The following is a 27,756-nucleotide window of genomic DNA, read 5'->3' on the forward strand; positions in this document are numbered from 1 at the left end:
TGTTCCCAGCAGCCTGTCGCGGTTTCATGACTGAATTGACTCACCTCCCAGGTTGTGTTTGGGGTATCACAGACTCTTGCTACCGACAACAATACAACGTCCTGAAATAATGTTCAGTTGCTAATTAAGGACGTCAGAACGATGACTTCATTACGCCGAAACTGTATTGTATGGCGCCTGTTGCCAGCGTTTAGCGCTGACACTCCGCTAGCAGCGCTCAAGTTAAGTTAATTGATGTAAACATGACTGCACGTTTTAATGCTGACGCAGTTGTCGACACCGCTGATCACTGTCGGACAAGCCAGGCTTACTCAAGTGTGTTGTTTCAGCAAGCAAAATCGCTACTGTGGTTCTGACGTCACTTTGACTCAAACGATGGCGACAGATTCATCCAAAATTCTCACTCATGTTTATCAAGAGGAACATAGTGTGCTGTTAATCAGTTTAGATTTAAGTTTCAAGTGTTGATGATCTAATAATGAAAACCAGTTCGCCCTTTTTTATTCAGAAATGTGGGGGAGGGGGGGTTGTTGCCTTCTGTATCTTTAACCAAGCAAAAAATATCTACATTTTTATTTTTTCCCCAAACACTCGATTATTCAATACAATTTTCAATAGGATATACAAAGATCAAAATATTACATAACTGCAGGCCTAAACAATACCAGATTTATGATGCATAAACATTTCCGTCTTACAGGTTAGGTTTACGCTAAAATAAAGGCAAAAGAACCATTCGAGGCATCGCTTTGATGGCGCTCATGACTTGAGTGTGCTGTCGGACAAAAAAAAAAAAAAAAAAAAAAGGCCGAGGACTGATAACATTTGAACCAGGCCATTCAGCCTTTTCTACCCACGTGGGGGGAGGAGGACCTGGCCTACCCGCTCAAAGCAAACCTTGGAGAGGTTGAAGTGAGGCCCAATCGTGACCGAGGTCTTTGTGCGTGTGTGTGCTTGTGCGTGTGTGTGTTGTTGTTGAGCAGGACTTGGTGCTTATCTGCTGCTCTGCCCTTGATGTGAAATTTCATTAGCGCCACCCGCTCATTCCCTCCTGCTATGTCCAATTTCTCCGCTTTGCAGTTAAATGAATTTTGCACTGAAGCCACATGTGATAAAGTGCGGTTTGCCGTGAGCCCGAGGCGAAGCAAAGTGTCTCAAACCCTCTGGAAATGAAGCCCACTCCTTCGGACTTGGCCTCCACCGTTGCCAGGCAATCACACATCTCATCAGCCCATCTTAGAGCGAGCTTCCGTTGGCCAGATTGCGTGGAGGTTAGTATGTCCCACGGCTCCCATTGATTATTCTTCTTTGCCCGTCTAAGCATCGCCGGGGAGTCCTGCATCGCGCTCAGCAATCGTTTGATCCCTGATGCCGTCTCACTCCACGTTAGAATAGAGCCAGTCGAGCTTGTAGGTGGGGGGAACACCCGCTCTCAGGGGTATTGTGGCGAGCAATGAGACCCCTTAGTGGAGATGCAATGGAACCTCGGTTCACCGACTCAACTCATTCCGGAACGTTCATGAACCCACGCCTGTTTCACATTGAATCAAACTGAACCAAGTCACGGCAGTATTTATTTAGCTATTTTTGCATTTTGTTCACAAACCCGAGGCATTTGGGTAATGGGGTAGCAGGGAATTAGGGTTGAAACGATATATCAAATACCCGAAATAAAAAGTTGACTCAAGTGATCATTTTTCCCCACGGACGAATGTCTCTGCCGTTTCAGTTGGGGTACTGCTGCTGAACAAACGCTATCATGCAGTCGGTGAAGTGGAAACGATGTTGAGCTCGGGCGGCTGACTCGCCCCTTTGCAACGTCTCTCCGTCAGAGCCATGTCGTAATGACAAAACACGCTTGATGCTTCAAGCCTGTCTTCCTATACAGAATGTAATCCGATCCCCCTGGAGGAACGCGGTGCGCTTTGGGCACAGCCAAAGTGAAGTACCAGTCAGCCGGTCCACCCGCCGAGAATGTAACTAAGTGATTTGAAGCCGGTGCTCCGGTTGCAGGCAACCAAAGAAAAATCAAGTTCGCCTCCGCCATCCTCAAAAATGCATTCATGATATATTTCCATCTTATATACTTCTTGAAAAGGAACAATGTGACATTATCCGGGAACTGCACGAAGGCGTCTTTTATTTCTCTTTGTTTTAGAGCCGGCCCTCCTTCTGCGCCCAAACAGATGGAGTATACATACAGGGCCGTCTCTATTCGGCCGTATTTGCTTTGAAGGAAAATAAATAAAATGTGTTGTGACACAGCAAACTGGCAGAGTATCCACCATATGTTCTTTCAGCCTATACCATCAAGAAATATGGTTTCAAGAGCCATATTTAAATGGCAGTTCAGCAACATTGTCTGCTTTTTTTGTCAGTCACAAGGGAGGTGAGGTCGAACGTGAGCCCGCAAGCCGACGCGACAGTTGCAGAGGCGGACAAAGTTTGGATCCAAAAAGTCCGAATCGCCGTAATGTAAACTTACTGACTCGCCGCAGGGATCAGCGCAACGACCTGGGCAGCCGCAACCTGGATTTTGGAAAGGAGGCCCTGACCCACTCGGTGACGTCGCCTTCCTCCGACTGAACAGCGGGTCGCGAATGTGGCGCTAACTACCTTTAAGCTCGCGGCTGCCCGTAAAGCCTGCACAGATGGTGCCTTCTGCATAATACGCTGCCAGTGAATTTGGAAAGTGCTCTCTCTGCAGTATGGAGGTCAGGCTGGCGGCAGAGGAGGATGATTTACTCTCCGGTCCCTTTTAGCCCACAGCGCTTGCATAATCGCCTGCTACTTCAGGGGCTCCGTCACAGCTTCTCTAGTTTTATAGAGCACCACTGGGGAGCTGGTAATGGCGAGACAAGGTGTGCGCGTTCACTCATAGCCGATGCTGACTCAGAATTCCTTTGCTTGTTAGAGATTCAAGTCTTTTATCAGCCAACCTTGTCTGGCTTTTTTTTTTTCCCCCCCGCCCCTTCAGTTCTTGGCCGTTGGGTACTCCTGGCAAGAGCGGGAGCACCCGTCACGCCCACACAGGCGCGGCCCTGATACAGCCGTGGTCTTTTAGAGGTGGGCGTGGGCAAAGAGGGGGGATCAGGAAGCCGTTGTTAATGGACAGGGGATTTTTAGGGCTCATGTTGTTTTGGCAAGAAGCAGTAGGAGGAGGTGGCTGGCTGCGCCATCCCATTGCCTCGCCACCTGTCCTGAAAAACCGCTGTCACTATGCCAGAAATAAAAGTCAACCTCTAAACACACTGCATGTTACGATGAAGCGCGGTGCGGTATTTCAGTCAAATAGCACTCGTGGGGCTTTTTTTTTTTTTTTTCTCACGGTGCCTTGGTAAAATGCTTTCTCACATACCCGAGGGTGCTATTCCTGCATCCTGAGCAGGGCTTGCCCCAATTAACAGACAAATGTGATAGTTGGAGACTGGTATTTAATTTTTTTTTTTTTGTTTTGGAGACGAGCAGTTGTTATCTTCTGGCCGAAGGCTTGTTGGTCCTGGCATTTAATTTGCGTCATCCTCTGGTCCGGTGTGCGCCGTCGACAAAGTGTGGGTGCAAATCTAGACCAAGCTCAACCCCTCCGCATGAGTGTTGTAATTGCAGAGGAGAACTGTCCACAAGTCGGCTGCCAACGAGCCCTCCTTGAGAGGTGCGATCACGCCTGTTCAGGCATATTTATGCTCGAGACAAACTGTGAATGTGTAGAGAGAATAGCGGAGTCGAAAAGTGCAAACCATGATTAGACCGAACTCCTAGACTTGATGTCCGTAGAATAGACCATGAGGCTCCTATGAAGCCGTCAGGTGAAATAGTCGACGCATTTACTCGCTGTGATGATGTGTTTATTCAATTTTACCTCTGAACCTTCGGATGTTGGAGGTTTTTGTGATGAGAACTGCGACTGAACTGCACTCGGTCTGACACGTCCCTCGTCAGCATGTCACTCAACCAACAAGGATCACTGGCCGGGCTCTCCAGGGTGAGTGGGGGACATATGTTTGCAATAGAACCGACTTGTTAGTCCCTCCCACTACAAGCACCAGTTGACAGCTCGATGGAGGGTGGCGAGCCAACTCACAAAGGTGGTCTGTGCATGTGCAAAAGCCTCTTTTTGTCCTGACGGGAACACAAACGTGCATACAAATCCCTTCCCGCTTCGCTGTTTCTAATGTGCTGAAAGCCGTCCAGTGAGAGTTTGTGGTCATATCGCACAGATGGAAAGACAGCTTTTGTCTTTGCTACCCAGTGCATCCCCACCATATTTCGGTTCATTGATCCTCGCCCCAAGTGTAGTCCCACATTGTGCTGCAAAATCCCAGGCGGCACCGAGGCCTGCTGGAAGACATGCCGCACAGTTAACAGAAGAGGCAGAAGGTTGTCGACTATATTTCAAGCGTCACTTTTCCCACAGTGTGGAGAGACTGAGCTGTGACTCTTGTTGTATGCTCCGTTTTTATATGCCCTTGCTCGTGTGAATCAAAGTAGCCGTTGTTTTTATACGGTCTGTGCCGCTTATGGACTTGTGCGAATGGACAAACAATTCCGCTTTGTTTCCGGAGCGAAAAGTGAAGCTACCGGCGGCCATCTTACATTGTCACTTGCGAAGCGCGCCTAACTTGCATGCATGCATTGACTTTTCTGCGGTGCTTTCGCGTTATTTTCTGTCCCAATGCGGAAAATGCCACAGTGTGTCGCATGCTGTTTTACTAATCAGTCTGTGAGAAGCGTTACATGCAGATTTAATCGGTCAGAATATGATTGTAAATTTGATCTTTTAAGGCATAGCTACTCAAAAGATCACAGTGTCAGAACCATCAACAATGAAATGAAAGCAAAGCCCATCAAGACGAAACTCACTGCACAATGTAGACCTAACCTCTGTAAGTCACGAGTCACGTTACTGAGATAATATACACTGAATGAAGTTTATTGTTTGGGAGGCTCTCGTGACTGTACACATAGCGTTAAACACGCACCGAAAAGTGATTTCAGTGAAAAAACAAATTGCCAGTAAGATGGCCAAACGTAAGCGGCACGGGGCCAATTTTTAGTTCACTCCAACATAAGTCTGTGGTGCCCAGTGAGGAACGTATCTCCTGCGAGGTTCTCTAATACTTCATTTGCATTCCTTTCCACTGGAAGCGGCCTTTAGTTTGAGGTTCAGTAAAAGCTGTAGACTGAATAGAAATTCAATTAAACAAACTGGGCCAAACTGTTCTCTCATCAACTGCTGCCAATCATTTCCAGTTCGCGCCAACCCTGCAGGCAACATCGCAATGCTGTTCACGTCCGGGTGTCCTCAAACTTGCAGTTTGTGTACAGGGCTCAAAAGTGCGGCACATTTTTTTTCAATGTGTGCTCGAAAAAACGTCATCCGGTCGCACCAGTGCGAGTGCATGTTTTAACGGCCGTACCGTTCCATACAGTGGTACCTCTATTTACGAAATTAATTGGTTCTGGAAGAAATTTCTGAACGAGAAAATTTTGTAAGTAGAGACGTGTTTTACATGTAAATGCCCTAATCCGTTCCAAGCCCCGCCCCCAAAAAAACCATTCAGACATAAATGTTTCCGACAGCATAAAAATGCATCACAATATGTAACAAATACATGTTACAATTAGATTATTGCACAATAAATGAGAGTTGTGCATAATGTCAAAAACAAAGAATGAAGAACAAAAATGATGGTAATTTAACTTTTAACTGTTCTCATTGTTTTTTGCCGTCTTTAGTTCATGTTCTCTCTCAGCAGTGGTTTTTGCCTGGCGTTTTGTAAAGAACTGATCCGAGGATGTTTGCTTTTGTTGGTGTTTAACAATCCTTCAAAAATGTCCAAGGCAAACATACGCACAGTGAGCGATCGCCTGACTGGTGAACACTTTTTCTGGGTGATTCACATTTACATAAAACTATCAGAGCGCCTCATGGTCCCAGGGGCGAATGACGAGGACGCTGCATAGACACACATCTATTTATCTACATGCATAGACACACACGGTAGAGGTCCCTCTTAGCCAATGGGATGCCAGGATAATGCTCTGTAATAGCCAATGGCAGAGCAGCTCTAAGTATGTTGCGTTCAGGAAACTCGGAGCTGCGCCATACTGTATTTTGACCTTTCGTATCTTGAAATTTCTTTCGGAACAAGAGGCAATATTTTCGTATGTTGATATGTTTTTAAGTAGAGGTACCACTGTACAGCAAAAGTGCTCCAACTCTGTCCGCCTGCATAGAGAAGGTGGAACACGCATCAAGTCCATCCATCCATCCATTATCTGATCCGCTTATCCACATAAGGGTCGTGGGCGTGTTGGAGCCTATCTCAGCTGTCTTGCGGCAGCAGGCAGAGTACACTCTAAACCGGCTGCCAGCCAGTCGCAGGGCACTCACGGACAAACCACCGTTCAAACTCACAATCACAGCTAAGGACAATTGAGAGCAATCTTTTCAACGACCATGCAAGTCTTTGGAATGGAGGAAACCGGAGAACCCGGAGAAAACCCACGCAGGCATGGGAAGAACACGCAAACTCCACGCAGGAAGGCGGGAGCCCGGATTCGAACCCTGCACCTTTGCACTGCGAGGCGGACGTGCTAACCAGCCGCTCGCCATGTCACCTGTGAGATGACGATACATCAGCAAATATGGTTACACTGTACGATGACAAAAAAAAAAAAGACGCAACCAAATGTGTGCTTTCTTCAGTTGGCCGCACGAGTGCAACAGTCAGTGTGAAGCCCCGAGTGTAGAATTCCTGCTACATTTGCCCTTAAAAACTTGTTTTATGAAGACAAAATGGTCTCGCGATGTGGTGTCGCTGGTTTTCTTGTTAGCGTACAGGCAAACCTGCGCCCCGTCTTCCAGATCCTTTCTACCTCCTCCATTGTTCCGCTGCCGCTATGCTCCAAAGCTGATTACAGCTCCGTCTCTAATGAAAGCTAATCCTGTGTCACGGCATTGTGGAGGGAGGGGGCGGGAGCAGACCTCAGCCAGGCGAAGCCAGCGGGGGAACGTCTTCTTCAAGACCTGTCAGAACGGCTTTCGCAGGAAATGCCAGAGTGGAATCCTGGCTAGGAATTTGCGAATCTGAAAGCTGTTTTACATCGACGCTGACCTTTAGCGCCGCTGCTTCAACTTGTCATCAGTTGCAAGTTGGATGAGTGGAACCTTTGATATTTTTCATTCGGCATGAGAGCGACTTGTTGAGGAGCGATGAGCTGACATCAGTGGCGCTCCAAACGTCACCGTCGTTGCTAAAATCCTCGTGTGCTCTGAGCATCACTCTGACCTGAGCTTCCCTCGCTGCAGCTGGGAACAGGATTGGGTTCATTTCATGCTAGGATGAACGGAAATTTACAAAGCCTCTGGCTGATTCGGACCCTAGAAAGCCACGTGTTATGATATCCTTGGTATGGTCTTGGATGGGATGGCAAGGGGTACTCCTCAGTACACCGAATTGGGTCTGCGCGGTTTCATGGTCTTAGCAGTTTTAGAACATCAGGGTTTCAAAACTGCTACAACCTTCAAAGTGATGCATCCGCTCCTTCTACCGATGTTGGTGCGAGCAGTCCACAAGGACGACTTCACCGCTCGTAAAAAAAAAAAAAAAAAAAAAAAAAATCGTCTCTTTTGAGAATTTGCTTCCGATGAATGGCTGCATTAGGAGGCAATGCTTCCAATATGATATGACCTTTATGAGAGCGCCACGCATCACTTTCGGACAAAGTCAAGGTAACGTTAATGTATAACCAGGGATGCATGGAAAATTTTTAGCCGCCGTCCTCAAATGAGCACCAGAGTTTGTTGTTTGGTGCTCATTTTTTTTTTTCCTCGACCCACTGACCTCCTGAATGAACTTAAAGACCTGCGGCACATCTGGTCAAGGTTTATCATGAATATTTACAGATGTGTCATTTTAATAGAAATGAATACACTTTTTTTTTTATGTTTTATTTCCTAATTATAACACCATATCAGGGCTACACAGGCAGTGTTTTACAATACAATACAATCTACGGATTAATAAATATACAATCAATTCGTATTTAACACAATTGAGTTGCATGGCCAAAAGAAAAATGAATTGCCCGCCTCAGACTTGCGGTATAGAAAACAGTGATCCGCTAGCTAGCTAGCTGAGGAGATGTCTCTAGGGCAGCGGTCCAGTGCGCAATCTTTTATTTTATTTTTTTTTGCCCCGCAGACTGTAAGGACATATGTTGGAGCTGCGGCACAGCCCAACGGAGATAACCCTCCATCCGGTGGCTCTCCTACGACGCGTTTAGACCATTCGCGAATGTCGTCGTGAGCGAGCCTAGTCAAGCCGGCCGTCACAACAGTTGTTCACACGCTACGTCACACGCCGCGAGGGTCAACGTCACTGTAAAACCGCAAAACTGTACATGGATATCAATGCCTGACTTATCCTCTGAAGCATTCGTTGTGGCAGCTGGCTTGACTTTGAATTGAGGTTGAAATGTCGGACCGCATTCAAGCTGAATTGATTCTAGTGCGCGAAAGCGCCGCGATCGACTTGAACTGGAGCGAATTATTCAATGTGCGGTGCTCATGCGCACCGACGCACCGCTTATGTGCACCGCTGTATAAATCCCTGTCTTGAATATTTGCAGCCAGCTATGGGAGTTAGCTTGTTTACAATTGATGAACTAAATGCTAGACTTGCAACCAAGGCAAATGACAAACTTAAATAGCTAGCTAGCACGGCTAACATCAGTTCGTTTCCACTCTGATGTTACTTCACAAAGGGACTAAGAGTGCGTAAGTAGCTATTTGCTTTTTACTGTTCCAGTGTATTTTTTTTTTTTTTGAAAAATGCAATTGTTTCTTTTCTTTCTACCTTTACCAATGTAACTCAATGCTGCCGGGCATGTTGAGGCACAACGCGGTAGGTACCCCACTGAAAGTATGCAACTCTAAATTGTGACTTGCCTAGCGGATACTGTAGGATCCCCCCCACCCCCACCCGTACCCGCCATAAAACGTTTGCTTAAAACTCTGTAGTGAACCGTGACATATGGGGGATTGGAGGGGGGGTGCGTAACATAGGAGCACATTATATTTTTTTCTGCTCTCTTTTTTGCACATCATTTCATTGACTGAGCTCTCAGGCACGCGGCCCCCACCCCAGCGGCTCTGCTGCCGTATATGGCAGCTGTGACAGGGGTCCCCGGCGGCTTCTAACTGTGTCATTGATCTGCTGCCACTCCGATGGCTCGCCGCACGCACCCAATCTCCAGCAGGAATCTACTGCGGGGACTTCCCTCACACAGTGACCACTCAGCTCCGCCCCCATCGTCCCCCCCCCCCTCCCTACTTCCTGTCATCTCGCCTGACTTTGCATACATGCCGTACAGCCATCGCGCCTCCCGCGCTTCTGCCCTTGCTGCGCTAATTGATCGGGGCGATTTTTGGTTGTTCTGCCAGCGTGCTTTCTCTGCGGCGAAATCTGTCGAGCAAGCAGCGGGATTAACAGCGGCCCCTCGCCCTGTCACTCAGGTCTCGAAAGCACTGACGCCGTCTGTCAGAGCTCGATGGGCCTGACAGCCGTGCCACAATGGACGGCGGGTTTGGCGCTCACGTTGCCTTGTCCAGCTTCATAACCGGCAAACCGTGTGGATCGCCGTTCCGCCATAACGGAAGCCTTCTTTATCGTCAAGGTTTCTCCAATTTGGAGGCATCCAGCTCCACTGAATTTCAGGCCGCCTGTGGCTCCACAAGCTGTGACATCATGAACCTTATCTAAGCGGTGTTGCACGAGTTGGGCATTTCCGAGATGTAGAATAAGGGAGGATTCCTCAAGGCCAGGTGGTGACAAGTGTTTTAACCAAATTGTGACGAACATTACCTTTTTTTTCTTTTTAAATGTGTTTTTTTTCTTTCTTTGTTTTTTTCACAGCCAGTCACCCACACATGTGCAAATGAGCAGTGGTACCACCTCTGCCTCTATTTGAACTCGGAAATACCACAACAGTTTGTTTGTTATTTAGCATGACAGAATGTGTAGCATATATTTGCTGCTCGCATTTTTTTTTTTTCAGCCTTGGACCATTTTGGTGCATCGGGTAATAAGATAAAGAGTTTGACTCTCCAGGGCTGTTTCCCTGGCAACGTGCTGTACTCGCTTTCATCTGATATCTCCTCACCTGCTTGGTGGCGCCGCAGAAAAAGCTTGCATGTTGGCCGCAATGGTCAAGAACGCCTTGCAGCACGCTAATAGGCACAAATGAACTTTCATTGATGATGACACTAACTCCAGGTCATGCTATAATGAAGTGAAAGTCTTTTCAATTTGTAACCGTGTTAGACAGAAAATTGCATGATTGACATTCACGCAGGGTTGCCCCTGGCTCAAATGGAGGCGACTGATCCCCGACCGGACCGCCGGCGCTTGCCCGACAGCATTTCACAGCATCGATGCGTCATCTGGCGCCCATCCGGTTACCGTACGTCGGCAGGCGTCAGCGCTAAGTGCCCACTCCTCGTTCGACGTCTTGATGACTGTGACGTTCCATTCCCAACCGACTGCTAATTTGGCCCCAGGTGTAGGATTTTTGTGGCATGAATTAAAGCTTGCGGAGGGCGAAAAAAGCTGCGCGCGTGAAGGCGTATTATGACTTGCGGAAGGCAGTCGTCTTTGACACTGCTCCCTCGCGACGCTTGTGTTCACTTCCCGTTTGCGTCTTGATTGCCTCTGATGCTCCCGGCAGCCCTTTTTCTGGGCTCTTTCCCTTTCTACCTCAGCGATCCGTGCGAGGCACCTGCTGCTATCCCGCGCCGCATGGCGTCGTTCCCTTACTGCACGCAGATGTAATCAGCTCACTCAAATACACTTAGCTCCAAAGCGTCGCTCTGCGAGGCGTTTTGTTCAGGCCGCCTTCCATCACTAATGCATCATGAAGTGCTGCGCGCAAATTTCTAAGCGGTCCTTTTTGCCAGCAGCACTCCACAGCCTGCAGGCCCAATATTGTAGCAAGTCCTTCCTTTATTAAGTTTCGTTCTTAAATTGACTGAATCTGTTCCATCCTTTTTGGTGTAGCTGCTGCAGTCCTTTGCCATGTCAACTCAACCTTTCGTTATGTCAGAGCTTTCGTCAAGACCAGCGATGTTAAACTCGGATGCATCTGAGTTTACAATGGACTCACAAGCATATCGTATGATGTCCTTTCCAATTAAGAAAATTGATCATCTCTGGAGAGTTGGGTGGCACTTGTTGGCCCACTCAAGGCTTTGCACCCAAAGTTTTTTTTTTCCAGCGAATGGATGATGCTCGACGTATTTCATTAGCAGATGCAGCAATTACTCTCAAGCTACTGGTCATATTGCGCTGACTCCGCTTTATGAAAGCACATCTAAACTCGTTCATTTCTTTCTGGCATTCTGAAGGGACCCCGTGGTTGCCTTTGTGTCAAATGTGGCTTCTTTGGTGGACAAGTGACAAGCCGAGCGTTGGACGTCGCCTGGGGGCTCCGCACCACGCACCGTCAGCTTTTTCACCGGGACTCATTTTGCTATGAAATGGGAAGATGGTGTGCGAATTCTCCAGCTCATAGCAAACCCTGCCTGCGGTCTTTAAACTCGCTTCTTCTCGCTGGCCAATACACAGACAACCGGTCGACGTAGTTTTATTTCAACGTACCTCGGCAAGTTCATTTCAACTGCTGCTATCACAGCAGATTCAAGCCTGCAGAGCAGCTCGCCGTCGACATCCGCAAAGGGACGGACAGGCGGTTGAATTCATGAAAGGGAGAGGCACAATTGCAGCGTTTTGAGCGTCACGCTTCACATCGTGCGACGCGCCGGCAGCCGTGAAAATGATGGCTGAACGAACACGGGGACAGATGCCTTGTTTTTAATCGCCGTGCTGGCGATGGCATTTCTTGTTTTGGGACACGCACGCTTCCAGCCTGCCATTACTATGTCCCATATAATCATTTGGCAGAATTCAGCGTTAATGGAGGGCTGTTGAAAATTCCATAAGGGGGAAAGTTGAGTGCTTCCACTGTCCTGGCTGGAGGCAATGAAAGAAGGATGTGTTGAGGACAACAAGCGCTCCTTTCTCTGGGGTTATGCTTGCTGAGGTCTAGTGTTATTCTTTTTCAGAGTCTTATGTCACCTTCGGCGGCCTGCTCGCCATTCCCAGGTTTGTGGGAACTCCCATCTGAAAGGGTCGCATTGTTGCTCTGGGTGTGCCAGTGGCAGCACGACGGCAAGCATTTTAGTCACCGTTACAGACTCGACCCGAAAACCAGACGTCGCCGAGTTCTTTTATTGACATCAAAGAGAAGCGTGGGCCTCCGGTCAGAAGGCCTGGCCTTCAGGTTTGAGTGTCGCAGCAGGTGCTAAGAGGAGGTCGACCCAGGACCTTGTGTAATTCGATATTTGACGCTGGGTTGTCATTGCCCCAGATACCTGAGGGGAGCCTTGTCGTCGAGTCTTTCACAGCAAGTACAGTTCGTTTGTAGCTCGCCTATTCGGAGGGAAAGATGCATTCAAATACGCCGTCCTCAGCAAGCGTTGCTCAATTTCATTTAATACCTTCGATAAATCTCCAACGCTCCTTCACCCCTAATTTTTAGAGCAGACCTTGTACAAAAACAAAGCAGCAAGCGAGAGAAAACAAAAGTCATTTGCCAGACGCTTTTCAACGTGGAGTTCCCATATTGCAAGCCGTTGTAGAGCATTTGGACTCATTTTTCATGACCCGCAGAATCTTGTGTACTAAGACACTATCAACGCTGAGACTATCAAAGTAAAGGGCAACGCTTCAACTCCTGCACGGTCGCAACTTAAAAAGACGCACTTTGGAACTGGAAACGTGGGACTGTTTTTGATTTCAGGTGAATCGGTGCACCGTAGTACTGCCCCAATTGGATCCATAGCCCAAAAAGTATTGTCTTTGCTACACATCCACACATCTTTCACCACAATGTTATTTTTTTTTTTCCTTCAGTAATCTGCAGTTTGTGCCAATGCCTTTGACGCTAATAGATATAGAGAGTTTGCTTTTATCACCTGGAACTATGAAACAATCAAATCAAGACCGAGAAAGGGCTTTTGGTGGCCAAATATCAACTAAGAAAGGCGGCGTTAGCAACACCGACTCACCGCATGGCTCAAGTTGAATGCCAGCGGCTTTTATTACATGCCCTCATCTTTTCTCACAATCTCGACACATGTCGTTGATACCACGCTTTTCGATATTCTGTTTGAACGTGAGGTGCCGAAACTTTTTCGACTTCCGCTGAATTGGCATTTCTCTCCCTCACGAGCCACGGGACAAGTCGAAGTGTATCCCGATCTGGCTGTCCGTACAGTGGTTTAGAAATATTGGCAGACAAACTAATGTCATTTTGAACGTAGAGACAGAAGCGTGTTGACGAATAATGTCTCTATAAGCCAAAATGGAATTATCCAGAAGTGTCCTACACGGTCTGGAAAAAAATTCGTTTTGTTTCGGAGCAGTCGAACTATCACGTTTCTGCATCTATAGAAATGTGCCGTTTTAACACACAGCTGTTGCATAGATTTAAAAACGGGTCAGTTGGGACACCAAATATCATTTCACTTAGCGAGGGGATGCCAAAGTCCAGGTCTGGTTTCCGCTGATGTCACCTTCAGCGAGGATGCATGTCACGCACTCATAGCCCGCAGCACACGAGTCTTGGCTTCAAGCGTCACACCTGTTCGATGTGCAAAGCCTGCACCGAGTGAAATCTTCTTCTCAAAAGAAGCCACGCTCCGCAAGTGTTTTCGCCATTCCAACACATGCAGCAGTAGCGGCGAATAAACATCAGAAACGATGTTTTCGCGACGGTATGATGAGCCGGTTTAAAAATAGAGATGTCTGACATTTTCGTTTGGTCCCCCTGCAGCCGTTCCGTTCCCACCCAGTCATCGACTGACGGCCAAAGAGGTCTTTGACGGCGAGGGCAAGCCCAAAGTTGACGTGCTGAAAGCCCACCTGACCAAGGAGGGACGCGTGGAGGAGGCGGTGGCGCTGAGGCTCATCAGGGAGGGTGCCGCCATCCTGCGCTCAGAGAAGAACCTGCTGGACATCGAGGCCCCGGTGACAGGTCAGCGGGTGGCGAGCCGTGTTCTTGTCTTTGACTTGAAACTAACGTGGATGCTTCGCCAGATTACAATTGAGTCAACACCTGAGATACGTTTCGATCCAGACCAATCCACAATGGATGAAAATCTGCAATGAGAGAGACCGAATGATTTTTATACTCCTCCAAAATGCTCGAAACACGTACCGTAACCTACGAAAACACACAAGTAATTATTATTTTTCTTCTACATGTTAAATGGGTGCGATCAAGTTAACATTCAGACCAAATTAAGTTTTTGTATCGGGTCCGGTTTACATTCGGGTTCCAAATTAGAATTAGAGCCACTTTGGGTTTTGGACTCTAAATTGAAGTGGTTCTGATTTGTATTAGGAATGGGCAGGGTAATAGCGGGAACTCACATTTCGAATCAAAATTCATAGCCAGGCAGATGTCATTTAGAATAGATGTTCCCGAAGTTATAAACCTTCAAACAACTGCCACTTTTTGCACATGCAAAAACCCACACAAACAGACGTGTAACTCTAAATTTGGGATTGGTTGTATATTGTGAAACAACATAAATAAAATAAAAATCTCGAACATATCGAGGGCACAAAGATAAGGCACAATGACGCCAAAGCCCTGTCCAATAGGAAAGTAGTACATGGATGTTCAGGAAGTATGTTGAAGTGGTATGTCTCAGCTGAGAGACAAGCTTTGCATGTCAACGAGAAGCAAGATTTAGCCTGGGTTGTTAGCGGAAGAACTGCAAATGAGTCTTCACCTCATGCGCATGTACCGTACATGCGTACTTCCAGTCTGAGCGTTTTTTTTTAAATGTTGCAACATGCGATTAAAATTATAATGAGTTTAGGGTCATGGTTGTGGTCTATTAATAGTTTCAACTATTGCAAATTAATGTTTTTATAACATGAATTTAATGATGTCATAACATTCTGGCAATGTAACTGCTGTCCAAGCTTATTAAAAAAAACAAATGACAATTTCACCTAAATAAGGATCTTGAATGATTCCGTATTGCCACATTTAAGTCACTCCGAGCAGGAGACTCACCGAGGCACACGGCAGTGGCTATTGGTGCCTTTCTTCTTGGTCAAGTGCTCCTTCCTCCATTAGACTTTTTAATGAGGCTCCTTTGATGCTTTTCAAATCCCACACAGGATCTATGGCAACAACCCATCATTCACTCACATTATTTTGCCCCCCCCACCCGATCGCATAACTCACTATATTCCGAGTGGGTTGTTGAACCCTCGAAGCCTTTTCAGGCGCCACCGTCGAGCTCAGAGGAGGCAAAAACAAAGTGACAGCATCTCGTTACGTAAGATCTGAGTTAGGGCAATGAGATGGGACAAAATGTGAGAAGTTGGTGGGGGTGGGGGGGGGTGGAGGGGGAGGAACCCTCCTTTTTAAGAGTTGCGATGAACTATTTGTTCTCCGCTCCACCGCAGCCGCCCTGTAAACAACAGCCCAATTCCCACATGACACAAGGCCGGCGAATTAGTATGTAAATATTTTGTGTGGACGCAACGAAGCACGACACGTCGCCGCTCTCGCTTCTCTTGTGCTTGTCACGCTGACACACTTACTTCCTGGTCACGCCAGATGGTTGGTGGAGTTTTTTTTTTTTGTTGTTTTTTTTGGGGGTGGGAGGGGGTCTATGACAATTAGAATACAAGTCACACACGCACGCACACAGTAGTCGGCTGTCAGTAAAGCTTTTGGAGCCACATCACCAGGCAACATGCTTTTACAGTAATGCACAGCTCCTCACGGATTTCTAAATGGAACACATTTTATTCACTAATAGTCCTCTGGTGCGGCTGCTTTAGGGTGCCTCATTGTCGGCCTTGAGTACATGTGACATAGAGAAAGGCGGAAGAGCAAGGAGAGGGGTGGGGGGGGGGGTTCATTATTTCTTTTTTTCAGTCCGACTTGACGGCTAACGTGGACCGAAGCTCATGTGGTCTCTGAAGAGCATCTCGTGTCACCTCGGAGTGTGCGCATGTCACAGAGATAGGCAGAAGGGCAAGGGAGGGGATTTTTATTTTATTTTATTTATTTTTTTTAAAGCCTGATCTGACAGCCAGCATGTGGACCGGAGCTACAGGCCGGCGTGGCCGCTTCAGAGTGCCTAGTTATCGTGGCGATATCTAGCGATATATTTATCCAGGTAGCTTGCACTCTTATTCCTATCTATAAATGCTCTTTGTCGTTATTGCCTTCTTCTCCTTCTTCTGAGACGTCCGTCGGTATTTGACCTCGTTAATGACGATTACATTGGCAGATGAAAACGCATTTCCGTCAGTGCTTAATCCGCACTTTTTTTAGAGTCTCCTGTCATTCGTCAGCAAAATGATATTTTTCATGATAATGAGGCATCATTTTGATTTCTTTTCATCATTCATATTTGGCATGATTGTAAACAACACCAGAGAACAGCTGCCGCGCAAATTGGGTTTTAAATTGGGTTTAAAATCCATCCATCCATTTTCCGAACTGCTTTATCCTCACGAGGGTCGCGGGGGGTACCAGAGCCTATCCCTGCTGTCTTCGGGCAGTAGGCGGGGGGACACCCTGAACCGCTTGCCAGCCAATCGCAGGTCACACAGAGACGAACAACCATCCACACTCACATTCACATCTCGGGACAATTTGGAGTGTTCAATCAGCCTGCCATGCATGTTTTTGGAATGTGGAAGGAAACCGGAGCACCTGGAGAAAACCCAGGCAGGCACGGGGAGAACATGCAAACTCCACACAGGAAGGCCGGAGCCGGGATCGAACTCACGACCTCTGCACCGGTCGACGCGCTAACCACTTGACCACCGGGCCGCCCTGGGTTTAACATATTTTTAAATTTTTTTAATTAATGGATTTTCTCTCGAAATCGAGTTTTTTTTCCCCCATTTGCAGATGAGTCTGGCATGCACCCCTCACCACTTACTGTACACCTTTGTTCTCTTTAGCGCACGGCTTGCAGTATACGGTTGGAGGAGAGTGCACCGTGATAAAAGACCCTGCTGTTGTTATTGTTGTCATCGTACCTCAGTCGGAGCTCGATACGGCCCAGACTCCTGATGCTCAATGAGCCCGGCCGGCCTCGGAGTGGCCCGTGTAGGTTCTGAAGCTACATTGTGTAATGTCCGTCCGCCCGCCCACTCACAGAAGCTGCAGCCTGCTGATGTGCCGCTTCTCGGGGAGCTCGCTTTTAGCGCAGCGAGCAGGCTCTGGTCAGAACGAATTGTTTCTCGCTCCGCTTAATTTACTCCCACCTGTTCTTCTTATGTGGGCTCGCTTCTCGCCTCGCGTTTGCGGTGACAGGGAGGGGGCGGCGCACGTCTGTAGGTGGACTGAAGCCGAATGACGGACAGATTGACTCTCTGCGAGGATAAAGCAGAAGAGTGTGCCACTATTCTATCCTCCCTCCCTTTTAGATTACTTCTCTTTCTCAATGACATAAGACTCAATTACTCAGGCGTTTCCATAGCAATAAGCATCCTTCACAACAGGAACCGAGATGAATCACCTGTACATTTTTTGTGGCTCTTCTGAATAGAAACTCTCTTTATTGCTTCCCTGCATTGTTGTGCTCCATTGCGTGGTTCTCGTTAATCTTTCTCACGCCGCCATGTTATCGAGAATCTCCGTTGCCATAAATGCGCATCGAGGAGGAGTGAGGCTTACACCCGGTCGACACGTTTTTACAACATTTTTAAATCGGATGTGCGAGCCAACTTTGCTGAATGATTTTTTTTTCCTTTAATTCAGAATCTACAGGGTTTTTTTTTCTTCAGCACATCATGTTTTCACAATAATATACTGTCGTAATATATTTGGGAACGTTTATGAATTAAGGCTTACGTTCGACAACGGGTGTGAAACGTCGTCGCCATGAATTACGACTGAGTATAAAATCGGTATGGCGCAAGCTTTCATTGGTCAGACCACAAAAAATGAAAATGTCACGAAAATCTGATGGACATAGCTAGAAATAACACAAAATAACTTTTTGAAGTCAGCATTAAAAAATAAATTTAGTGGCACATCAAACCATCTCTGATTCCAACTTTGTGTTGAGCAGCGTTCTTAATTCCCATGAAAGGTTTGCTGCTCCTTCAACAATCTTCGTTGCAAAGAAAAAAAAAAGACACTTCCTGTTGACGCCCTATCGGCAGTAACCAGCCAGCCAAGGGAAAGTAGCAGGATGCACTCAACTGCTTTTGAGCCCAAATTGGGTTTACTGAAGCCATTTTAGCGCCATCAGGAACTTAACAAGCGATCTAAAATAGTCCGGCGCGACGCCATTGTCGTAGTGTTGGCTTGCCGGCAGAAGGGAGTGAGGCCGTTTTTAGAGATCTGACACAAATCGTCTCCAAAGGCTCCATTTGTGTGTGTGTGTGTGTGTGTGTGTGTGTGTGTGTGTGTGTGTGCGCGTGCGCGTGTGTGTGTGTGTTTTAATAACGAGTGTGTGTTCAAACTGTGTCACCGTGTGGGTATAATGAAAGCTAAATAGTAAGAGGGAGGTTTACGATACACTCCAGGAGTGTTGATTCCCTTCGCCGTCTCGTGAGACTTGTAACCAGACTTAATTGCTCTTCAGCGCTGTCCTACAGCTCGTTCTAATTGGTTGCCTTTTTCTTTTATTTGTAGATGCGCGTCGTAAAGCGGCTAATAGCCAGTATGCGATGCAAACACGTTTGACTGTTCTCGGGTCCCTTGTTAGCTACTTATTGTTAGCCTCTTGCGCCAATGCTTTTTGTTTGCAGGTTCAGGAGACTTTGGACGCGGGAATCCAACTTTGAGGACTCAAAATTGTTGATTTTATTCGGGTTAAATTCCACCAAATTGAGCGACAGATCTTGAATTCGAGGTGCAAGGGCAGCTGGCGCGAATCGCAGGCCCGCTTTGGACGCCCCCTGCGCCCCCTCTCCAGGGAGTAATGGAGTGCGAGGTCACAAAGGTTACAGGAAACTAATCCGCATTGAATGATTTGTGCTTCCCGTCTCGTGGCGCTGCTCCCAATTCTCCAACCGGGAGGCCGCCGAACGGGTTTGGCGTGATGCGGAATTGCCGCAATCGGATGAATCCAAAGGGAAACCCATTGGGATTAATCGGCAGGGATTTCAAGCGGGGGTAAAAAGACTCCCGGCACCATCGGGATGGATTTCTCCGTGCGAGTATCTGTCTGTGAAGGCGATGACATGTTTTCCAGCGCTTTTTGCCAATGCACTTTCAGTGTGTTTGGCAAGGCCTGATGTGCTCAGATTAAATCTGGCGAGGCTGTTGAATGGCTTCAAGGTCTCCAGTAGAACAAAAGAGACTTATGGTTGAATGGCATTTAAAAAAAAAAAAAAAAAAATCAATAAAATAAAAAATCCTTTCCTCCAACACGGCACATTATGCTTGCATTCCTCTACCAAGGTTATTAAAGAAAAAAAAGGTTAACAAAACGAAAGTGGAACTGTGATTGAAGAAACATTTCCATGAGTGAAATAATATAAAAATGAAAAGGCCTAAAAAAAATAAAAATTTAAAAAAAAAAAAAAAACTGAAACTACACCGTACATTAACAACATAGAGTATAACAATGCCGCAAATTGAAACTAACTCTAGTTCTAGCAAAAAATATCCTTTGTTTTTATTTTCAGTGACTTTATTTCATCAAGTATTTTATTTATTTCTGTATTTATTTTTAATTATATATTTTATTTACTTCATTAAACAGAACGGAGTGATTTTTTTGGGGGGGGTTGGGGGGGGGCTTTCATTCGACGAACACACCCTATCATTTCTCAACTAAAACTGGTTTTACGACCCTGGGGATGAAATGTTGAAGTATGACATCAGCTATCAGTTCACAATTGTTCCAAAATACGAAACAATGCCACCATTATTCTCCCATGGCGTTCTGTGGATTGGAAGTAGGTTCTCCCAGTGTTGTGTTGGCTTTTTGGGGCTGTCTTCCTCATGTGTGTGTGTGTGTGTGTGTGTGTGTGTGTGTGTGTGTGTGTGTGTGTGTGTGTGTGTGTATGTGTGTGTGTGTGTGTGCGTGTGCGTGTGTCAAACTTTCAGTGTGCGGCGACATCCACGGGCAGTTCTTTGACCTGATGAAGCTCTTCGAAGTGGGCGGCTCCCCAGCATCCACGCGCTACCTTTTCTTGGGGGACTACGTTGACAGAGGGTATTTCAGTATTGAAGTGAGTGGTGCTGGGAGATTTTTCTGCGATGCATTTGGTACCAGGGCCTTCAGTGGGGACGTAATCTACCTCTTCAGAACACCGCTGTCCCATCCAAATTGTCGAAACGGTCAGTCGTGTACAAAAACTGTGCCATGCACATCAGCAGATGACAATGGAGGTCGGTATGGCAATACTTGGAGGCTGACATTTTATTGGCCAATAAATAAATAAATAGAGTTGCAAGTAGCTACAGTGTGAAGGGCCCTGGCAGCCCGGGCCACTTTGCCGTTCTGGCACTATTGGAAAATGCCCCAATAAAGCTCTAAAAGATTTTTTTTTTTGGACCAGGCCTGATTTGCGTTTTGGGGCATTTTTAGACCTTCAAAAACAACTTGTTCTTGTTAAAAAGTGTGGGGCAACGGGACTAGCATTTAATGAAACATCACACAGTCACACAGTCGTGTTGACAGTCAAGAGAAACGCAACCAAATGAAGAGAATAGACTGTTGGGGATAAATTAAGACAATTTAATGGAACAAAAATGTGAATTTAGGTTGTAAATGTAGGTCAGCGTTTCCGATACTGTGATATTAATAAATAGTGGCTGCATGCTTCCGGGCTTTTTTTTCCCCCCCTAGAAAACTAGCCTAAATAGCAAGTGTCACAGTGTATTTTTATAAACTGCTGGGGTTCAAATGCATCTCTCCACTTGGACTTCTGCTTCCATATTAGGATTTGATCAATGAAATCTGTCGGTCCTCCGCTTAAGCAACTGTTTGCCAACCGCACTGTGTGACTGCGCTATGGTGAGCAGAGCTTCCCGCTTTGTGTCTTAACTGCCTGTTGTTGTTCTTCTTCTTTGCCCACAGTGTGTGCTGTACTTGTGGGCCTTAAAGATCCTCTACCCCAAAACTCTTTTTTTGCTGCGTGGGAACCACGAATGTAGACATTTAACAGAGTATTTCACATTTAAGCAGGAATGTAAGTGGCCCTTTTTCATCCTAAATGGGACAGCGATGGTTGTCCCGTTTTCCTGTCGGGCTTGTTTGACTTGGCGCGCGTTTTCTCCCCCCCGCCCATCTCTATTCCAGGTAGAATTAAGTATTCAGAGAGGGTGTATGACGCGTGCATGGACGCCTTCGACTGCCTTCCCCTGGCTGCACTTATGAATCAGCAGTTCCTCTGTGTACACGGAGGACTTTCCCCAGAAATCACGAATCTTGACGATATCAGGAAAGTATGTGGCCGACTTGAGACTTTTGCTTTTTTTTTTTCATGTTTTATTTTTTCTTGCTTGAGGGCAAACCTCGGTAGTAAACATACTGCACTTTAAGCAAAGCAACTCTGGCAAGAACGCTGAGAAATGCTGCTCGGGCACAGTGAATCTTTGCACTAATTAAAACAGCTTGAAGACCTGGATGCTGCGCTCACACTAATTCAATCATTCCAAATGGATCGTGGGTGTCTAATCAGGGAGCGTGCGTCATAGATTCTACCATATTCAAATGTCCCATCATGCAGTAATCTGCAATCTTCTGTTTGAGAACGAGCGACCTCTCCTTTGCTCAAAAGAAACAGCCAATGCCTTGAATAGTGACTGAAACAACATAAGCAACAATATGTCGCAATGATAGCTGATGTAATCCTGTCCAGAATGCTCGGATGCTTGCAATTAGGAGTGTTTCTATCATTGCCATGGTAACCATCGATGTGTCGTATTAGTGGACAAGCCTGGACACCTCCACGTGTCTTTTGGCTTCACACGGCATGTTTGCTGCTCTCAGTTGCTTCAAAATCACTTGGTGTTTGGGGGGGGGGGGCAAGTATTATTCCTTCCTGCAGCTTTGATAGAGAAGTCAAGTCAAACATTTTCTTGGCAATAATATGTTCCATGCTCCATTTGTCTAAATATGGCATTTTGATTAATATTGTGTTTGTGGAATATGAACAAAGCAGAAAAATCCACCCGTTTTTGTCCACCTCAGGGGGCGGCCATTTTGCCCTGTACGATCCCTTGCTGTCAACCCGAAAATGACGTCGGAGTGCCAAATGGCTCAGATAACGACCGTCGCGGCTCACCTGCTTTCTGGGTTTGGTCATGTGATGTTTCCAAGCTGAGCCCTTGGACACTGTGATGTCATTTTCCTTCAACAGCAAGTGGCAGTTCAAGACAAAATGGCCGCCCCGTGAGGTGGATAAAAATAACCTTGAATTTTTTTCTTTAAATCCTATTCCATGAACATAATATTAATCAGAATACCGAACTAGTGGGGGCACATCGAACATTTTATTGTCAAGAAATGTTTTGACTTGACTTCCCCTTGAATGTCTCTGTAAAGTGAAAATAAAAATGTCACCACAGAGAAGTGGTGATAACAACCATGACAAATTTGAATGACTTTTATTTAAAATCACCAAGTACTGTATATAAAATAAGGCTTCAAAATCAGGAAAAATCAAGGATCCAAAGCAAGGTGTATTTTTGGGGTGCAGGCAGAGGTAGCTATTTTGCTTACAGCACCTCACAATTGTGCTGGATAACCACTGCGGCAAATGCCCCCTTCTCCAAAAATCCAAGAACCGAAATGCTGAAAAACTGTTGACACTACGATCTCCACAATTGAGTCCTACATACTTTAGAAACAAACTTTCTAAATTCACTTTGCATGCCCTTTAAGGAAAAATGTCCAGATTTGCCAATGTCCATTCTTTCCGTCCGCAGCTAGACAGATTCAAAGAACCTCCAGCGTACGGCCCCATGTGCGATCTTCTGTGGTCCGACCCCCTGGAGGACTTTGGGAATGAGAAGAGCCAGGAGCATTTCACACATAACACAGTCCGAGGCTGCTCCTACTTCTACAGGTCGGTATTGCTAGCTGGTTGTTTATGCGGTGTCATGCACAATTGGAGGATGGCCGGTGAGGCACCTTGTTGCTTAGTGGCGACCTGAACTCGTCACCGTTTGTCGTTTTTCTGTCAAGTTGACGCAAAAAACAAACCAATTAAAAATGGGATATTCACTCACCAAAACGTTCACCCGAACCATAATGTTTTTGTCGAAAGAAAGTCCATTAGCTTAATGCTAACATTAGGGATCCATGGTAACTATCGGACGGATAACCATTGGACTGATATTTGGGGGAAAAATGACCACACTGTCAGTGTGTGTGTGTGTGTGTGTGTGTGTGTGTGTGTGTGTGTGTGTGTGTGTGTGTGTGTGTGTGTGTGTGTGTGTGTGTGTGTGTGTGTGTGTAACAGTTACTCTGCATACCTAGCTAACATGTAATACAAAACTGTATCAAGCTTTACCTTATTATACTCAGAACAAATATTCGAGCCTGCCTACATCAAGGTAATAAAAGCAAAATGAAAGAAAAAAAAAAAACCAGCATCATCCATCACCCCCTTCCAACTCATAAATACCCTTCTTGCCAAATTGTCTTTTCTCGCGTCCTCGTATTGTTTGATCATGTAAAGTTGCGTGTCGCAGAGCCGAGTGTGACGCTCGTGCGACTTTAGGCAGGATTTCTGTAGCCCACATGAGCTTGGATGGAGTCGAGTAAGTGAGCAAAGGAAATGCAAGGAGCAGGCCGGGCTGGGGCCGCCACAGAATGTAATGAGCTGGCACGTCGCCACCAGGCGTAGCCCTCCCTTGCTAATGCGTTCAGCAGTCCCCGCCGTTCATTACGGCCTGAGTGATGCTTCCTTGGCTGTGGCGGGCCTGCGGCGAGCCAGCACAAGCAATCAGAAATGCCTCCAGTGGCCAAGTATGCATTTTCTTCTGCAGCCAGCTAATCTTGCGGATAGCCTTTACACATCCCGTTTCGGTGATGTCACGCTGCGTTTATGCTCAACGATGGCGTTGGTACACTAAATTCAGGGACAAAGCGAAAATGTGCTCGACGTTTTTATGGGGATTTTGTATCAACTTTTAAATGGCCCACTGGTTCAGTCTTTTAAGTCATTTGGGCACCATTTCCAGAATCATGAATGAACAATACCGGTACTTAAATATTTTTCTTCTATTGATGTTGAAGTTGTCATTTTTATTCGTTTTTACACTACACGTCAGACTTTTTTTCTTTTTACTGAAGATCTTCAGGAATCAGTACTTTTTTTTTCTCCCCAAAACATGTCTTTACTTCTGAAGTACAAAATAATGACGGACAGACACGAACTGGTCTGAGCGATGCCGCATTTTGAAATTCACACGTCGGCTAAGTTTCACAGGTTTCTGGATTTTTTATTTTATTTTTTTTGCTGATCCATTACGAGGTCAATAATCCACTCTTTATGTGGAAAAATATTCTAGATTGGGTTGGCGTTGGAGGAGTTTAATTCAAGGTTTTTGCTCTCTCCCCTCTGACTACAGCAGCGCGAGCTTAAAACACACTCGAACGCTGCCAAGCCAATGTTTTTTCCTCTCTCACTTCATCCAACTCTGACTCATGTGTCGCACTTGACATTTACGCTTCCGTTTAAAATAAAACCCACTTTTTGAAAGTGTCCCCTCTGGTTGTACAAGATGGGAACCTGTTGTATCCTTTCATACTTTCACTATCCTGCGTTTTGTATTGCCTGTAATGTGCCTCCGATGAATTAACCGTGCTTCCTTTTTTTTTGTTTTTTGTGTGTTTTTTTTTTCTTTTCTGCTGCAGCTACCCTGCCGTTTGCGACTTCCTACATCACAATAATTTATTATCGATCATCCGAGCCCATGAAGCGCAGGATGCTGGGTGAGTTGTGGGCGTCTTCCCTCATCATGTGATGGCAGCGTTGCTCGGTGGCGTTTGACAAAAACAAAATACAGCCAGCGTGTACTGGAAGGCTGACACGACAGGGGAGGGGCGGTGGGGCTCATGTGGAGCGTGTTGAAATGAAGTGGTGCGGCACATTATCACAGCCAGTCATATGATTACTGAGGTGAAGCAAGTTCGCATGGTGGGAGGATTCATTTATTTTCCCCGGAGAAACTTATTCTAAACATTCATCCTGACCATGGCTGTTCCATATTTTGCATTTTTTTGTCCGATCGGATATCAGCCTCTATGTTTTGTCATGTCAATGTAATCCACCTTAGGCTTTTGGAGTCCTTCGTGCCACCTTATTTAACTGTAGTCGCAATGGTACACTTTCTTAAAGCAGTAAGATTTCAAATTCATCCTTGCAGGCTGATTGGCCCAAAATAATGACAGCATGGCAACACCCAAGTACCAAATGCTTGGCCTGCCACTGTTGAAATCTGATTTAACAGCTTGCATTTGTTGGATCCAAAAGAAATTCTACCCCCTTGTAGCTTTTATGAGCCAACGTCGAAGCGGTTGATTGACTCATTATTTTTTTGGAAATGGTCTGCATTCTCCAAGCGCCCTTGTTTATCATTTCGCACCCATAGCCAGGTCATGTGGGACACCTCTACACATGAGGCTGCCGCCCCGGGGGGCCGAGAGAGAGAGAGAGAGAGAGAGAGAGACATTCATGTGGTCACTTCTTAATTTCAAAATACCATTTTTTTTTTCCATTCGAGTCAGTCTGTTCTTATTGTCCACCACACCTGGCAGACGTTGGGAGTCACGAAAGGTTGATCGCAATCACATGACTTTTGGAGATGGCGAATGCGTGCATGTCACAGACGGAGAAGAAAGTTCTACAGAATGCAGAATTGGCTATAGCACTGCAATGCGAATCTGCTGTAATGCAGTGCATAAATCATTTGCAGCTCAAGAATACAATAATGCAGCCAAACCCAGTCAGCATGGACTCCTCGAATGTTGCACTTGAGCCACGCTGGTGTTTGCTTGTGGTGACTGTCAACATCCAAGAATCAGGACAGGGATTTAATCCCCCGGGGTGACATCAGGTCCCCCCCTCGCCTACGCGTCACTTTACCAGACAAACACGCCACCGTCCCCGTAAGAGTAGGAGATCACACTAATCATATCCCGAAGGGGAAGAGGCAAGCAGCCAATTTGATTCAAAGTCAACCCCTCCTCACTTCTTGTCTTCCTTCGCCAGATATCGCATGTACAGAAAGAGTCAGACTACTGGCTTCCCGTCCCTCATCACCATCTTCTCTGCGCCCAACTACCTTGATGTCTACAACAACAAAGGTAAGGCGAAGTTTGAAGAAATATACTGTAAGAAGCGCAACTCCCTTGTGACGGGGATTTATCCCCAGAGCAATTCTAAGACAGGACTTCATAGTTATGTGATACGTCACAATCATATAGCTTTTGATTGGCCCAATGACAAGGGAGGGAGGCGTAATTTTTTAGCTGTTTGTTGTAGTGGCCACAGATGTAGTTTAGGATTCTTCATTGTAGTGAGCCGTGGACTGAAAGCCACTCAAAATGCGTCATTCACACCATAAAGGCCACTGAGAAAATGTGCAAAGCTGTTAGCTCGGCAAAAGGTGGCTACTTTGAAGAATCGAAAATTATAAAACGTATTCTGTTTTGATGAGCATTTCTTTTTTCATTTACCAAATAATTCCATCAGTATTTCTTCATAATGTAGATAAGTATTTTTAAATATTATATAATATGAATTTGCTAGTGTGCCCCCCCCAAAAAAATACATAATCATATATTGCAAATGATTTAACAGACTCCAAGCTTCATCAGGTTGGTGGGTTCTGTTGATGCCCCCTCCTATCATTCAGGTGCATGGGGTCCGTCCACTGGTTGAACATAGCAAGCCTCAGTCATGAATCGCCTCCTCTGAGCATCTCGACCAGCCCAGCACACACCCAGTGATTGTTGGGCAATCAAGTGTGCACATAAATCTGGAAGGGGAGGGGCGGGCGGGGGGGGCGCTGGGAGTGGGTCCCATGAACCAATGAGACTTTGGCGCATTGCCTGTCAATAAGGAGCAAGCGGCAAGGGAGAAGTTGTTGCGTAATTGCGCTAACCCACACGCAGTGAAGTGGCCCTCAGTCCAACAGCCAGTTCTGCAACAATCCCTATTTATCTAATACAGTGACAAAAACGTAACACGTTTCAATCAAACACATCATGCTCACTACAATCACTGATTATTATGTGTCTTAACATGCGCAGATCGCAAGCGGAACAGTTTTGCTCGCTAGCTGGCCCTATGAAGCATTTCTCGAATTGGAACATGTAGTCAACGTTACGTCGGGCAAATGCTATTTACATGGCAGCACACAGAGGATGAAATCTGATTGGACCCCCCCCCCCCTCCCCCAAAAAAAAAAAATCTAACGACAAAGCACAGCCAAGAGGAATGCTAGCAAATGAACAATGTAGACTAACACAACACAACAGAACATAACAACATAACACAACTGACTGGGGCACACATTAAATTGGAGGTTGTTAATGCCCGGTAGTTCCGTGCTTCGATTGCGGTTTTCAGTCTTTGGGTTCTGAAGTGACTGCAATGGTGGGGGCGGAGTGTAGGCAGTTTTGTCTGTGTGTGTGTGTGTGTGTGTGTGTGTGTGTGCGTGTGCGTGTGC

General features: G+C 46.3%; 1 protein-coding gene and 1 long non-coding RNA gene across 6 annotated transcripts in view; one reads left to right on the plus strand and one right to left on the minus strand.

The window, feature by feature from the left end:
* Positions 1–27,756, plus strand: part of LOC109511881 (serine/threonine-protein phosphatase 2B catalytic subunit alpha isoform) — a 51,961-nt gene that overhangs the window by 7,791 nt on the left and 16,414 nt on the right. For all 5 annotated transcript variants that reach the window (XM_019863230.1, XM_019863232.1, XM_019863231.1 and 2 more), the window contains 7 exons: positions 13,897–14,097; positions 20,173–20,297; positions 21,149–21,260; positions 21,371–21,516; positions 23,002–23,141; positions 24,938–25,015; positions 26,295–26,389. In XM_019863230.1, coding sequence (XP_019718789.1) covers positions 13,897–14,097; positions 20,173–20,297; positions 21,149–21,260; positions 21,371–21,516; positions 23,002–23,141; positions 24,938–25,015; positions 26,295–26,389 — 897 coding nt within the window. The remainder of the gene's footprint in view (positions 1–13,896; positions 14,098–20,172; positions 20,298–21,148; positions 21,261–21,370; positions 21,517–23,001; positions 23,142–24,937; positions 25,016–26,294; positions 26,390–27,756) is intronic.
* LOC109511889 (uncharacterized) lies at positions 14,091–16,591 on the minus strand. Its single transcript, XR_002167413.1, has 3 exons — positions 15,325–16,591; positions 15,151–15,260; positions 14,091–14,222 (listed from the first exon to the last, which is right to left on the minus strand). It is a non-coding gene; the product is annotated as an uncharacterized LOC109511889 (long non-coding RNA).

Source organism: Hippocampus comes, unplaced genomic scaffold (genome assembly GCF_001891065.2).
Source record: "Hippocampus comes isolate QL1 unplaced genomic scaffold, H_comes_QL1_v1.1 scaffold18, whole genome shotgun sequence".
Lineage (NCBI taxonomy): Eukaryota > Metazoa > Chordata > Actinopteri > Syngnathiformes > Syngnathidae > Hippocampus > Hippocampus comes.